We start from the raw sequence: 16,718 nt of genomic DNA on the forward strand, positions 1-16,718 counted from the left end.
CCTGTTTTATTCAGTGAGGAATATTCTTGTAAATAGATAGTGCTCACAATTGGCAGCTCCTCAAACTACTTACAAAAACTATATGAATGCAGGACTTTCCTCAAATGTAGTATCTTAAAAATCATAAGCTTTAATTGGCGTAAAAAGTTTGTCTTCCAATATTCAAGAGTATCTTTTACATTTTCTAAATTACGTTCTCCCATTCCTAACAGCACATGATAAATGTTCTGTCTTTTGAGAATGCGTTATTCTAAATAAGTCTTTAATTAAAATGCCATGTTTGGATACTTCATATACATTTGATATGAAATGTACGTAGTTCTTGAACAGCTATTTCATTAGATGTTGCTTTGTTTATAGAAGTAATTGTTAGTATTTTGTAATAATGATACTTTTTTTAGCAGGTCAGATTGTTTCCCCACAGTCTGCTCCAGCCTGTATTGAAAACAAAAATGATGTGAGCAGAGAAAATAGCACTGTTGACTTTAGCAAGGTAAGTGTTCACTGAAGGTGAAGAGAGCTTCCTAACTACCAAATAGATATTTTGAATGAAATAAAATGAATCCGTGTGAATCAGGAAAAGCTGTGAAGTGCAAATTTTACTTCAGCATTAGTTTCATGTGCACTGCAACACAGTTTGTATATAAGAAAAAATAATTTTTTAATTACTAAAAACTAAAACAAAAATTTAAAAATTAAAGTAAAATTTGTTAATAAATTACTGGTTACGGGAAATCACAGCTCAGGATCATAGACAAGTTTATTGCATGACTATAGCATAGGTGTATATTTGTAAGGGGATGTTTTACAAATTAACAGAAAATTATTGAAGTAGAAAAGTAATTCAGAATTCTTGTAACTTACCTCTCAGATTTTTACTTTTTGTAGATGTAATGCATGAAAGCAAACTACGCTTTTTATAACCTGAATTCGTGGATTCCAGATGTCTCAAACAGAATGTGTTTCTGTAAACCTTTAACTTAATTCTTCTGGCAAGCCAAGATATTTCAATACACTTCACAAAAGATGTTAACTGTTCAGTAGTGGAGATTGCAATGACAGTTCAATGTTAGATAGCAAAGAAAAGCAAACAGCTTCTCAGCTTTAATGTAAAGGAGAATCGTAATTTATTTAAGAAGTCTGTATGTACCTAAAACAAACTGTCACATTAGATACAGATGACAGACCTGACAGGGATAGATGACTTCAGCTGACACATTAATACAACAAAGGTTGAGTAAGTGAAGAAAGGTGATTTAAACCAAAATTCTGAACAACAGCCCATTGAGTCTGTTGAATCTTAGTGTTAGTGCAACTGAGCTAAAAGTAGAGTTATGTGATTGCTCCATCTGGTGCCAGACTTATTTCCTAGCAGCAGTAGCTATTTGCGCCATTTGAATTCTTGACTGAACATACCAGACTAGGAACGGTATATGGCTGAAATAAAGATGGGAAACAGATTCTTTTGTCAAAGACAGGGAGAAGAAAGGAGTCTGGCTGGTGCTGTATTAAGGACCACATTTCTACAGAGGTAGCAAGGAGATCTATAAACAATGACAAGTTGTTAAAATTTTTATGCTAATAATTTAAAAATATTTAAAACTAAGACTATAATGCTTTAAAAAGTCAAGTAGGGTTTTGGTTTCCTGATATTTATATTAAAAGTGTTAACTAAAACTGTTTTGGCGAGTTGTCTAATACCAAGATGTAAAATTTTGTAAAGGATATCAAATATAAAGCTGCCTATTCAAAATTAAGCTGTGCAGAGGTGAAGCTCATAACAATCCAAAGGGAACAACGTGACATCCAGTAGTGCTTTTCTTACACGCTTCCCCAGTTGCTTTGAGTGTTGTAGGATCAAAATCCCAGTCTGTTATCTGGCTGCATGATGTTTGTATTAAACAAGAATGGAGGCTGCATCATTTGATCCTTCACTCGCTATTTTTGTAGCATTGCAGCTTTGCTGATCAAAAGAGCTCTTCCTATTTAAACTGGCCTGAGAAGAGATCAACATGTCATCTTTTGGCTAGCCTCAGCAGTGTTAGATACCAGCAAGGACGTCAGGAAGATGAAAGGAGCAACTTTGGTTTGCAGAAATGAAGTAACAGGAAAGGGTTGTAATTGAAATACCTTTTTTGACTGCCTTTAAATAGATCCATTTATCCTTTTGAAGATGCATAAGTAAAGTACAATTTCCCCTTGAAATGTGCTATTGCAATAACTCCCAACGGTTATCATTGGAATTATGTGCACAGATTGAGAGGAAAGTAGAGCAGTACACTAATTTTCTCTTGAGTATTGTGATTTCTTGCTCTAATTTTGTTCCACATATTAATTTCATTTATCTTATACAAAAAAGCACCTTTGACTACCTCACATATTCTCTCCTTGCTTATCTGTCTCCCTTGGGCTACTTCTAATATTCCAAATTTTGGAGTTGATTCAAAAAGTTGACTTAATCTGAATACGGCACTGAGACTGGGTTGATTGTATTGGTATCTATTTACGAATAAGGTAAGACATGGCACTAAAAGCTGTCTTGAATGTTATTTCAGTAGCACAGGTAGGGAGACATAGTTTCTGATGTTTGTACTTGTAAATGTGTCACTCCTCTTCCTCTGGGGACACCGCTAGGACTTTGTATTCCTGGGGTGATATGGAGGTGATCTGTCACAGCACCACTTTATCCTGTGTCCGAGCAGGATGGGGATGGCAGTTAACAATGGCCTCTGGCTGCTCTCTGTTTCTTACGCCAGAGGCTGAAGGGAACCCTAGTTGGCCTGAAATAGAAAATGCATAAAGGGACTGCACCCGTGTCCCTTCTCATGGCAACGTTCCTGTGCTCCACATGGAAACAGTATTTCTGAACCAAACCCGGGTCGCATACTGACAGAGTTTGGCCTTTCAAATGCCATGTGAAGTAATCGACTTGCTTTAGAATAGTGGTTGGCCCTGCTTATAAATAAATTTGATTAATATGCGTCAGGGCTTTCCGAAGAAGTGATGTTGGATATTTACAAGAAAGCTGGTGAGGGACTTTTTGCAAGGGCATATAGTGATAGGACAAGGGGTAATGGCTTCAAACTAAAAGAGGGTAGATTTAGATTAGATATGAGGAAGAAATTTTTCACTCTGAGGGTGGTGAGACACTGGAACAGGTTGCCCAGGGAAGTAGTGGATGCCCCATCCCTGGAGGTGTTCAACACCAGGCTGGATGGGGCTTTGAACAACCTGGTCTAGTGGGAGGTGTCCCTGCCTATGGAACTCGGTGATGTTTAAGGCCTCTTCCAACCTAAACCATTCTACGATTCTATGATACTCTGTTTGTCTTCACATCAATTTATGTTTGGTTCTGGGGGAGGCCCCCACCACTGTTTTCAGTCCTTGAGTTGCCCTGGAGGGGAATGGCCTCCACATTAGTTACTCAGTTGTATGTTTATTGGAGCTTGCTGATACTATTTAGTGCCAGGTAATGAATGTGGCGTAGGTTAGGGTGCAGATTAAGATGCATGTGAGGTCTATCTAGCTGGAGACCTCTTGGGATAAGTGACGTATGATGGACAGGTTAGATGAAGCATGCAAAGGATGTGGCTTTTGCCATTGCCCCAAACTCACTCCAGGGCCACCCGTGCTCTTGTTATGTAGTGGAAGCAACACCTGGGGTTCGGGTGTATTTTCCCAATTGGATGCTTCTCTGCCAACTACTTTCCTTTTGTGGGTCTCTGTTCACTACCTAGGGATTTTGGAATTTCAAGCTGATAAATAGTACCGGAAACTTATCTGGAAATACTTTCTGGTAGACAGGAGACTGAATGTTTATTTCAGATTTGAATCTTGATCTTGTGATTTGTATGTTAGTGGGACCTTAAGGTGACAACTGTAGCATGTTGTACATGAGACATTAGTTATTAAATGTTAAATCCATTCACAAGGTAAAATCGGTACAGAGTGCACATTGCTATGTGCCTGAAAGACTACTTCCTTTCTCTCAACTGTACATGACCTGTGACATCAAAATTAAGTGCCAAGTGAATCTGTTGGGGTTTTGTATTTAACCCTGAAGAGTTATTATATGATTTGAGTGGGGAATAGAACTTACCTCACTGATACTTTACCTTGAAAAGGTACTTGGACTCCAACCTTCCACATTGATTTGATGCTTGTCTAACTTTGTGAGGTGTTTGGTTGCCATTCTGGATTAGCTTAGGGTAGCATTAGACATCTCTGTGATCTGAGGGAAATAAGATTTCATTACATGGGCAACTGTGTTATATCTGAATTCTGATTTAGTGCCAGAGCCATTTGCAAGAAAACAATTTTCTAAATATTACCAAAAACTATGCAAACTAGTGCTGACAGATGGCTGTAAGATAGACATTAAAATGGTCCACTTTAACAGTTTATATTGGATTTGGTTGCTGTTGTTGTGTTTAGATTAATAAAAGGAAAGCAAATGACAAAATTCATGCATTTTGAAATGTAGATAATACTGGTGCATAATGAAATCAAACATACATTATGTACTCTATTACTCCATGTCGATCTTTGTTACAGAGTAAACCCTAGACTGATACTGAGGAAGTAAATACAAATGAACACATTCCTTGGCAAACACCTTGGGCTTATGTAGCAGTGTCATGATGAAGCTGTTTTTCTGTCTTTTCTTACCTTCCCGTAAAAGTCAACATCACTGTATAAAAACTCCGAAGTTTTTATTCTGCTTTGCTCTTTCAATTTACTCTTGAGACAGTCATGGTCATAGCTTATTTCCTGTCATTTTCAGCAGAAGAGCAACTGTCTTCCATTAAATCTGAAAACAAAATTACATCTCACTTAGAGTAGTAGAATGAAAATTACATGCAGTGGAACTTGTTCTTCTCATTGAGATTATAATACAGCACTTATGAACTATGAATTCATGATTTCCAGAATTGTTAATTATGGAAAAATAAGGTGTCTTCATTTCTTCTACTGTTACGAATTATTGATGCAGTTATGACTATTGATAACATGTATTAATAGGAAATTAATACTCTCTTCTTCACAAGATTTTGAATGTGGTTTGTTGTCTTTATAAATTATTTCTGCAGTTCTTTAACTATGTTTCCAAGAAAAATTAGTCAAATGATGAAAGACGAGTTGTTTGGTTTCGAGAAACATTTTTAGTTAAAAATAGTTATTCAACAGACAGGAATAGTAGAAACTCTATAATTGAAATAACTAAGGTTATAGTGCAGCGGCCAGAAAGCCTCTGTCAACAAGACGCGGGGGGAAGTCCTTGTGAGTAGCTATTAGATTGTAATTTAACATACTTTTCCCAGGTTGACCTACACTTCATGAAAAAGATACCACCTGGAGCTGAAGCATCAAACATCTTAGTTGGTGAACTGGAGTTCCTGGACCGTGCGGTTGTTGCCTTTGTTAGGTTATCTCCTGCAGTGCTGCTTACCGGACTAGCTGAAGTTCCGATTCCGACAAGGTACGGTTGGATTTCTTTCTCTTCTTGTTTTTCTGAGCACCTTGTGGAGACAGGGTGGTGTGACTTTCAACTTTGTCGTTTATTGAGTTATGAATTTGGTTCTTTCTTTAACAACGACATCTTTTAGAGACATCTTTCTACTCGTTCTTTAAGTGATGTATGGGTCTATTCAGAAACACGCTGGTTGTGTGTGCAGATAATAATTATTTGTAGAAGTTGAAATGGTAGCTTGTTGGGTTACAACAGTTTATTCTATGCAAACTGGTAGTACTGCAGATGAAATACTAAGGTGAAATATTCAGCTGCTTAGAATATTTAATCTGGAACTGTAACTACTTGTTGCGATAATGCATAATTATGTCCAGAAGAAAAAAATGAAGAAGAAATTGAGTAAAGGGTAAGAACAAACTATGTGATTTGATTGACTAGGGATAATGAATGGATGAAGAACATGAAGTAAATATCCCACTCTAAAAGTTACTTTGCAGATACTTGCATGGTATTAAATGTGACTTTTAACCATAAATTTTTATTAGATTCATTTTTTTTTTTCTGAGGTGAAACATTGTCTGATGAAGTACTTTGGTTCGGAGAACAAATTGTGAGGAATTTTTAAAAAAATGTCTAAAATAGACTTTGTAGTCAAATAGAAAGCATTTAAATAGATCTGCAGATATATTGTTTCCTACTGGGGTTGGTTCAGATCAAAACTCTAAGTCTGAGTACACTGACTTACCTATTATTGCAGTCTCTCACTTTTTTTGTATTTGTGCTTCTGTTTGTACACAGATTCTGTCTCTCTCTCCCCTTCCCTCTTTTGGTTTCTATGGGAGTAGAATTCTGACAGAAGGCAGTAGTGTATTCCAGTTGTTTGTGACACTCAGGAAAGTGTTACGCTATGAAATGCAATGCTGAGACTCAGATTGTTGCTCCTAGTCAGATAAACAGTATAAAATTTTCTTTAAGTTATAGTTACTTTGTAGTTACATTGGATATGACTTTTTTTGTCTTTTCTAATTTTTGCATGTGTATAAAGGACATTGAGGGACTGAGGTGGCTTTGAAAAAAAATCTTCTGAAGCCTTTCCTGGTAACCTCCCCAAACTGTCACCAAAAAAAAAAAAAACACCAAACAACAAAAAGAATACAGGAGATTTCTTGATTTTTGGCCAAAAGAAAACTAAATAATTAAAAATAAGGGTAATTAAGAATTTATGCAAAAATGTTTCTTTAAAAAATATAACAATGTTAATAAAAAATTTTTGGTTTGCCTTTTGGCAAAACTGAGAATGTCATTTATTTCATTTGAACCTATCCTCTGCATTTAAAGAATCTTACTAGCCCCAAGCCTAGAGTAGAGGCTGTCTAGAACCTTAATGGGAGTAAGAATGATTTAAAAATTATTTTTATGTGGGGGTAATTTCACTTCCCCAATATTGCAATAATACTACTACCATAAAATAGTTGATTCTGTTGAATTAACAGAATTAAATAAATTAATGTTAATGTGTTCTGCACATAGATTATAATTGGATATATTTATTATATAAGATAAGGTTTGTTATGTAAGGAGGTTTTGATAGTCTCAATCAAGTCTGACTGTGAAGCTTATGATATATTTTCGGAAATTATTTTCACATTTTTTCTAACCAGAGCTTCATGTTTAAATGCATGCGTGAGGATCTTGAAGGAGATTATATATAATATTTGTCTTTGAGGTTCTTCTAGTCCAATTTTTAGATAAGTTTTTCTGTAGAATTTATAGTTACTTTCAACCATCTATCCTTGACAATTTTTGTATTGTTGCAGGTTTTTGTTTATTCTTCTTGGACCACTGGGTAAAGGGCAACAATACCATGAGATTGGACGATCAATTGCAACACTAATGACAGATGAGGTATTTTTACTCATGGCCTGGTTTTAGTCATTTTGTACTGACTGAAGAGGTGTATTAGGGAATCTCCAAGGTGGAATTGTTCAGATGAAATGTGGCTAATCATTCTGATCATGCACAATTAGCATTCTAGGTCATTTCGTGATCCTGTAACAGCCCAGCTTATGCTACCATAAGGAGGTAACAAAAAGAGAAACAGTATTCACATGCCATGATATCTTCACTGAGAAGATTCCATTTTACGCAGTTGCTTTCCAGTGGAATCGATTGTGTTTTAAGCTGTAAAATCTCTAGAACATTTAGCACACATAAGGATGTTTTCCATAGCAGCTGGAACTTGTATGAAAACTATATACCAGAAATTCTAATCAGTTGAAGCTGAGATTGTTTGGTGGGAACTGCATGAAATGCGTTCCGTTTCAGAGAAAAGGGGACATTGTGAAAAATAAGAGTATTCCTTTCTCTATCTCATTATCCTCCCACGTATCCTTCTCCATTTTTCGCAGGTGTTCCACGATGTTGCTTACAAAGCAAAAGACCGCAATGACTTGGTGTCTGGAATTGATGAGTTTCTTGATCAAGTTACTGTTCTCCCTCCTGGAGAGTGGGACCCAACAATTCGAATAGAACCACCTAAAAATGTTCCCTCTCAGGTTTGTACACTGTGAAATTCAGACACTTTTAAACGGTGTGATGAATTATTACTAGGTAGAATTAAGGAATTAAGTCTTCTTAATTTAGCATTTAACAGAGTCACTATATAGACATTTTGCATGCTTTTTTTTTTTGGTTAATTTGCTTTAAGAGAACCCTTGGCTTGCAAGCAAACAGTATAGTGATGACATTTTTTGTAGCTCAATACTAGTTCTGTCCTGAATAAAGACGGACAGTTGTATCTAAAAGTCTTACATTCAGGGGTAATTGGTCATAAGCATCTTTGATTATGCTGAACAACCATGGTTTGCTTTTGTTCTAAGCTAATCGCAAGAATTGATGAAAGCAGCCTGGCTTGCTACTCTTTAAAATGTTTTCTTATACAAGTTTTTCCATGATCAGTTCTTTAAATTTCTTAGACCGCAATTCCTTCTACTATTTTCTGTTATAGAATTCTTCTGCAGCTAATGAAGAGGTTATGTTGATGAATCTTACAATAAAATTCACATGTTTAGTCTTTCAACTCTCAAAGCCTGTTTCTTTTACTAAAATTATGTTTTGGTTGCTAAGACCCATGAGAAGTATCTTTTCCTTCTGGTAGGAGAAGCGTAAGATCCCAGGAGTGCCAAATGGGACTGCAGCCCACGGGGATGCAGAACAACCTGGAGGACATTCTGGACCAGAACTGCAACGCACTGGAAAGTTAGTGAAAACATATGCAAAATCTTAATTGTTCTAAGTGATGCACTTCCAAGGGAATCATAATGGTCCAGTTCTCTCTCAAATGACTGGCTTGGCATATGATTTTTTTTTCAGGCATTTTTCCTGGTTTGCATACCACATAGCTGACACGGACAATACATGCTAATTTGTAGAGAGGGGGAGAGGGAAAGAGGATTTGAGTTTTTACATTGTGTTTATTGCAAGCGCCTTTCTCTGTTATTTATAAAGGTCAGACCTCTGTTAAACTTGACTAATATTTCTTATTTTTGTACAGCATGAAGAAAAAGTTGGGAATAGTCTTGTGCCATATATTATGAATGTTTACAACTATTTTGTAGTTCAAGTTTCTGGGTTGTGCAGCTCTAGCTTTTTTTTTTTTTTTTTTTTTTTACCTCAGTTAGCCATGATACGTCCTGGTACGTGAGGCTATGATTACCACGGTGGCTGCAATATGCACACCTTGGAAGGAAGAATTTGCCCCAGGGAATACTTACGCTCTCTTGTCTGAGATGGGTGTGGTGTAAGTGCATCAGCTGTCAGTGGTTGCCATACAGCTGTCAGTGGTTGCCATACTGCAGTGTAGTTGTGCGATAGACTTTTCTTTTACCTTGCTGCCTCTTGATATTTAGATATCATTCCTACATGCATAAGGCTAAAGATCCAGCTGCAGTGTTTGGTGTACACAGTGGGGCAGAGGAGACGATGGCCAGTCTGGCTGTACGCTGTTCTTTCACTCATTAATGTGGTAATTGACAGCTCAAAGGGTTGTCCTGGTATTTAGGAGATGGGGGCACTTTGTCTTCCTCTTTACCCCGGCAACACCTGATACACTGGGTGCCTGTGAGAAAAAGAGCATTGTGGGGATATTTACTTTAACTGTATCATATACTGTAAGGGACCGTCTGTTCCTAAATATTTGATTATATTTAGCGTAGTGTAAATGACAAAAGATGACAGTTCTTGTCCTTGAAAAATTGTGGCCTACATTAAATTCTATCATCAAGTGTATTTAGCAACAGGTTCTCAAATAAAGAATACGAAGCTCTATATGCAGACGTGCAAGCAAATGGGCACTGTGGTACCTCTCTGAATAAACAAATGCAGAGAATTGTTTCACATAATAAATAATAGGGTTTAATGCGTGGGAGCTAACAACTGCTCAGAACTTTTGGGTCTGGATGATTAGATGAAGATTTTATAAAAGAAACATGCAAATTAGTTTGTTTTAAAAACACAATTTCCTGATTAAAGTTATCAAGACAAGGTTCCCAGAAAGAAGTTTCTGGGAAGAATGAATTGTAAAAATATGTATCATTTGATCAAGGAACAATAGCTTCTCTGCAGTGTATTTAAAGCAATACTGTGCAAGAAAGTTTGATATGCTGTTTTCAAAACCCAAGAGATCAAATTAATGTTGTTGTTGGTTTTGTTTTTGTTTTTGTTTTTTTTTAGATTTTTTGGAGGATTGATTTTAGATATAAAAAGAAAAGCTCCCTTCTTCTGGAGTGACTTCAGGGATGCTCTCAGTCTGCAGTGTCTGGCATCATTTTTGTTTCTCTACTGTGCTTGCATGTCTCCTGTCATCACATTTGGTGGTCTGCTGGGAGAAGCAACTGAAGGTCGTATAGTATGTGTTAAGTCTGAACTTTTAAAACAAACTCACATTACTAGGTTTGTGGTTAGCATTTTCTTACTGTTGCATGAATCACCTTTAAATATTGGTGTTTCAATGTCTAGAAGGCTACAGACTAAGGCATTGTAAAAAGAACCTGTTTGAAAATTTATGGACACTTCTCTCTGTATCATATTCAGAGTGCAATAGAATCGCTGTTTGGAGCATCCATGACTGGAATTGCCTACTCTCTCTTTGGTGGACAGCCTCTCACCATACTTGGCAGCACTGGACCAGTTTTAGTATTTGAGAAGATCTTATTCAAATTTTGCAAGTAAGTGAAGATCGTGATATGCATCATCCTTTGGGTACTGTTAGGTAAAAGTAGAGGCACTGATCCCAAAGTTCCAACATCTGCAGAATAAGATCAACAGTTTGTTTTGGAATGCAGTGCTTAATCTTTCAGACTTTGAAAGTTATGCAGTGACTGAGACACATGAACTGGTGGTAACGCAGAAAGGTTGGTGAGGTTTTTTAATTGTTGGGTTTTGTTTGTTGTGTTTTTTCCCCAAAAGAAAAATCTGTTTTGAAGGGAACGCAAGCTTCAGGATGTTGGGTTTTTTTAATTGTGTCATTTTCTACTCTGAAATAAAACATTTAAATCCGTGTTTTTTCTCATTCCTAATTCATGCAAAAGGTGTTACCTCTCACCAAGGAAGTAAATGCAGTGGCAGTGGTGCCACCTTTCAGTAATCACCCATATAGACCCTGCCTGTCCTCCCCCTGAACAGAGAAGGGGTGAATCACAGAATCACAGAATCATCAGAGTTGGAAGGGACCTCTAGAGATCATCTAGTCCAACTCCCCTGCTAAAGCAGGATTGCCTAGAGCACATTACTCAGGACTGCATCCAGGCGAGTCTTGAAAATCTCCAGAGAAGGGGACTCCACCACCTCCCTGGGCAGCCTGTGCCAGTGCTCTGGCACCTGAACCGTAAAGAAGTGTTTCCGTGTATTTGAACGGAACTTCCTGTGTACTAACTTGTGCCCGTTACCCCTGGTCCTGTCACTGGGAACCATTGAAAAGAGCCTGGCTCCATCCTCCTTCAACCCACCCTTTAGATACTTGTATGCCATAATAAGGTCTCCCCTCAGCCTTCTCTTCTCCAGGCTAAAGAGTCTCAGCTCTCTCAGCCTTTCCTCATAAGGCAGATGCTCCAAGCCCTTAATCATCTTAGTTGCCCTTTGCTGGACTCGCTCCAGCAGTTCCCTGTCCCTCTTGAACTGGGGAGCCCAAAACTGGACAAAACTGAGCCCAAAACTGAAGCATCATGCCAGAACAGCATATCCCTACGTTTATGTTAATGTGCTATACATGACATACCTCTGCCACAGTGTGGGTAAAAATTGTATTTGCATCTTGGCAACCATCATGTTTCTCTGGGATCCTCTCTGCTTTTCTGGCTCGTTGCTGTGAGGGGGACTTCTGCACCAAGATGTCCTGAACCTCCTGAACAACATAGAGTAGGAGACCCTGCTTAGCACCCCAAAAGCTTTTTTATCACCTGCAGGTAGACCTTTCAGTTCTCTGTGATAATTTCACCCAACGTGTTTGGAGCGCTGTTATCATATGCAATAAGCATACAGGATTTTGATGAAAGTTGTTATTCTAGCTACTCTTGCAGCTTAAGAAGAAATTGGCAGGTGTTGGCTGTTCACAAGGCAGGATATGGGGTAAAACGTGGGTGGACCTTATACAATTCACATGAGTGACTATTCTCAAAGCTGCTTACTCAATTTAGTAGAGATAGAGCTCTTTGTGTCCCGTTAACTGGTGGGAGAGCTCAGGTCAAGAAGTGACTTGACAATATATTCAGTTCACAATAAGTAAATAATTTCTGATTCAGACTGTCCCCTGAATCGGACATCCCTAGGCAAAGGAAAATTTGGAGCTGCCTCTTCTCCATTTGTGATGGCTGGACAAAAGATAAACTGTGTTTAATTTTTTTTGTTCTTTTAGAGAGTATGGGTTGTCGTACCTTTCTCTGAGAGCTAGCATTGGACTGTGGACTGCAATCCTGTGCATCATCCTTGTTGCAACTGATGCAAGCTCCCTAGTCTGCTACATTACCCGGTTTACTGAAGAAGCTTTTGCTTCTCTTATCTGCATCATTTTCATTTATGAGGCCTTAGAGAAGCTGTTTCATCTCAGCGAGACATATCCAATCAACATGCATAATGATTTGGATCTGCTGACAAAGTACTCGTAAGTAAGATTTCTCCTGTTAACACTGGGGGTTTTGTTCATAGGTTGTTTTCTCTGTGAGGAACGCAAACCAGTGCACAGCAGGAAAAGTTTGCCGTAGTTGCAAACTTAACATGTGGAAGCTATTTGAGTTAGGCATGATGCTGACATGTGGAAGTACTAGTTACTGGAGGTATGTGTACAAGCAGTGCACATTTACTTGAGTAAAAACTGTCTTGACTTGGAGTTTGGAAAAGCCTACACAGATGGAGTTTGGAAAAGCTTACACACGAGCAACTTGGAACACCGAGAATAAAAAGTAGGACTTGGAGGGACCTCAGCTTTAGGTCTTTATACACGTTTTTATCTAATGAGGTGTGTAACTCAATGATCTCTTAATATAACTGTGTATTGATGATTTATATTTTATTGGGTGTTTAGGCAACATTTTTATATCATATTTACCTGCTTGGGGTTTTCTTCCAAATTGAAATATTCACCTATCTGAAAAGGATATAAAAAAACCCCCTCCTTTATCTCAACCTGTCTGGCAGTTAAGGTTCAAGCTCCAAGAAATGAAGTGGATTTGAAATTGTTAGGCGCTTCTCAGTGACAATTGATTTTGTCATAAACAATTTGTTCTTAATAAGAAGATTTTTTTAATATGACTCCATTTAAGCAGCTTTACTTTATTGTGGAGTTTTGACAGGTAGTATTGTGCTTGGGGAATAAAAAAGTGAATGGCTTTAATCAATACAGTTTCATTTAGAAGTAAAAACTCAAAAAAGACTTGTTTCTGTGATATGAGAACGAAAATGTTCTTCTCATAAAGGACAAGATCCTAGTCTGTCCTGAGGCCAGTTACGCCTGGTCACCTCAGCAACTAAAATTTCATTTAAAAGCATTTTAGAGAAGATCCCCCTCCAGAAATGTCTTTATTAGTTCACTGAACCCATGTGAACCCTCTGCATGAGCAGGGTGGGGCTCAAAAGGAACAATGCTTGAAGTGTGCCACATCTTCTGTTCACTGGAAAAACAGGAGTGTCTCAACCAAATGTCTCATTTGCATTTTAAGCTGGGAAAAGCAAAACACAGCAACAGAGAAAACATTTGAGCTTTGTGTATGTTATCACTAGAAAAATAGTTAGCAAATCCTGAAACTGAACGAACATTATAGACCTTAATACACAGAACAAGTTAAATTCTAGAAACTGCAGTTCTGCTGTGACATATGTCTCCTCAGGCTGAAAAAAATATTATTTCTGTCTAATATTTTAATCAGTAGACAAAGGAATATTAATTTGAAGAGAAAGCAATGAACATCAAGACTAGATCATGCATGCAGTTGAGGTTGTATCCTGGTCTTAGTTAACTGTACTTAATTTCTATGAAGTTGGTATTTCACCCTAAAGAGCCTCAGAGCCTCATATAGCACAGTGTTTGTGTTTGTTTTTTTTTTTTTCCTTTACCACTTCAAAGTAGTCGTCTCAAAGGGAAAGAGAATATGATGTTCTCATACGGTTTTGAAAAACAGATGTTGAAATACTATACAAAGACAAAAAAATATTCAGAAACCATTTAGCAGGCGGGGCTGAGATCTTAAAATATGTAATGAAAAGCATCAACACAAATAGGAATATGGATTCCTGGGTAGATAGCTTTATTCACGGTTAGCTGAATCCTGTGATACTTCTTGAGATTTCAGAGAAATAGGATTAACAGTCTTGCTTGTATAGGTGCAGTGATAGGTATCTCTGTATTTTATGAAAGTGTTTTGTCATCGTAGTCCTTATGTTTACAAATAAATGTTTTTGGTTTTATTTAAAATTGCATTTGTTAATCAGAATGGCAAATTGATTTTTGAAGGATGTTGTTTACTCACTGCCTGCCCTTGGTAACTGTCTTCATTGAATGTAGAATGTACAGAATGGTGCAATTCACGCAGAATGGTGAAAGAGCAGCAATTGTCATTCTTCAATTACAGCTGTTGACCTGTCCTGTCCTACGGTGTTGGAATACGAGCCCAACAGTTTTCGATTTTCCAAACACAATTCCTGAAGGACAAGTGTATTCTAGATGTTTGGAAGAAAGATTTGATTGCTGCCTGGTGGTTTCAAACACATACATACCTATCAAAAGTATTTGATATAATAGTTTTGTAGCTAGTTATGGGGCTATCACTTCACACCTGTATTCTTATTTATTCTTTCACTCTGTATATTGTACAAATAAATTGACTTTTAAACTTGTGCATTGCATTTCACTTTCAGCATTTATGTTGTATCTTCTACTTGAAGCAGTATGCTGTTTATTATTGATATCATGTTCATGGCAACTGACCCTACTAATACCAAAATGACTAGCTGTAAACACAATTAGAGGCAGCATAGTTATTATGGGATGTGGCTTATATTTTTTTAACCTTAAAACTGATTGTTGGAAACACCAGTATGCATCTTCTAAGAGCACATCTGCCGATTCCAAGGATCTGTGCTCTGAACACAGTGAAGTGATAATTCCAGCCTCTTCTGTTCTCTCCTCTCTCTTTTCCTTCATCCGATTTTTTTTTTTAGTTCTTCAGAACTGGCCTTGACAGGTTGCGAGAAAGAAAAGATGTGCTCTGTTGGAGCAACTCTACATCAGCTGCCTAAATGACCAGTGCTTTCACAGAAGGTTTGGTACAACCTGAACTCCGTGGTTTTCTGTGCAGATATGCACATATTACTCTGTCCAGACACAGTGGCCATTTGCCCAGAACTTGGAGGTATCACAATTATAATCCCCACAGGATCATCAGAAGACAAGACATTTCAAATAACCCTCAGCCCCTGCTCAAATGTCTGTACGCTTATGAGTTCCAGAAAGATCAGAAACTAGGAGATGAATAACCGTAAAAGCTTACTTGAGATAAGTGTCTCATTTTTGTGTAGCTGAAGTTGGGCAGTATTGCTTTCACAAGGCATTAGAAGCTTTTTCCGCAGCATCTGAATCCAGTTCTTCTACTTGTAGTTTAAAAGGGTAATAAACTTTGGCTGAAACTGGTCCTGTCCTTAAAGGACCAGCATACTCTGTAACAGAAGCTAATTAGTATCTGCTGTTTTGCTAATTAAAACAGCTGTTTGCATTTTCCTCTTTGGGGATTTTAAAGACAAGTTTTTAATTGTTAGTAAAGCCTTGGCAGTTCTTTAATTAGCAGTGGGTGAACTTCAAAAGGTTGAGCAACTCATTTGTCTTTGAATGCTTAGCCAAAGCTTATGTAAAACTTTATCTTGGATCGGCAATTCTATGCTAGAAAACTCAGGTTATACCATAAAATTTCTGTGTTTTCTATATTGTGCCTGTTGCCCACTCAAAAAGTTGATGATAAATAGGTCAGGACACTGTATATATTTGAAGCTTTCAGTGTATGCTTTGGCCCAGCCCTCCTCTCTCCTCCCATGGGCTTTCCAAAGATGTTCTGATGTCCACAGGTAGTCTGTCTACATCCCAATACTGTTGCCTTTGCCCTGGTGAAGGCATGAGTTTGACCCAGGAAAAGTCATTGGCATGCTGTTAGTACTGTCCTTTGCAGTAACTAGAAAGACAAAGAAAATAGTAACTTTAAATGGTTGGTATTTCAGCCAGATTGGAAACATATTTCAAGTGAGAAAGAAAACCTATTCTGTATTTTGGGTGGGTTTGAATTCTGTCATAAACAGTCTCTGTTGCAGGAGTTTGATGTAGAAGGCTGTACTGCATGCTTTTAAAAATAAGAGGAGATGCAGAAGATTCGTTACTAGTATCTGCCATAACAAACCTTAGGAACTATAGAAAGAACATGCAGAACAGTTGGGAATTTTTTGTTTGGTTTTTTTTGTTTGTTTTCTTTTTTTTTTTTAATCAAGCAGACTCAAATATTTGAAAATCAGCTCCTGAAAGATTTCTTAAAAATTCTTATTTACTATTTTAGGTAGAAGATATGACTTTGAGTTTGTTACAGAATTCTATCTCAAAGAGAGGCAAAAATATCTTTTGTTGCATGATCTAATTATACCTGTTTGTTACTCTGTGTCGAAATATTGGCCCTAATCACCAAGTTATCTACCTGCAGGCAAATCCATTCCGAATTCACAT

At 37.5% G+C, this 16,718-nt stretch overlaps 1 protein-coding gene across 3 annotated transcripts in view; it reads left to right on the top strand.

The window, feature by feature from the left end:
- SLC4A10 (solute carrier family 4 member 10) overlaps nt 1-16,718 on the top strand; it is a gene marked incomplete at its 5' end in the record, with an annotated part of 167,080 nt that overhangs the window by 120,629 nt on the left and 29,733 nt on the right. For 2 of the 3 annotated variants that reach the window (XM_082483719.1, XM_082483718.1), the window contains 8 exons: nt 402-493; nt 5,322-5,479; nt 7,288-7,375; nt 7,879-8,025; nt 8,628-8,728; nt 10,202-10,376; nt 10,562-10,695; nt 12,381-12,626. In XM_082483719.1, coding sequence (XP_082339845.1) covers nt 402-493; nt 5,322-5,479; nt 7,288-7,375; nt 7,879-8,025; nt 8,628-8,728; nt 10,202-10,376; nt 10,562-10,695; nt 12,381-12,626 — 1,141 coding nt within the window. The remainder of the gene's footprint in view (nt 1-401; nt 494-5,321; nt 5,480-7,287; nt 7,376-7,878; nt 8,026-8,627; nt 8,729-10,201; nt 10,377-10,561; nt 10,696-12,380; nt 12,627-16,718) is intronic. The other variant, XM_082483720.1, reaches the window with a different exon arrangement.

This window comes from Vanellus vanellus, assembly GCF_965231255.1.
Source record: "Vanellus vanellus genome assembly, chromosome: 5".
In the NCBI taxonomy this organism is placed as follows: domain Eukaryota; kingdom Metazoa; phylum Chordata; class Aves; order Charadriiformes; family Charadriidae; genus Vanellus; species Vanellus vanellus.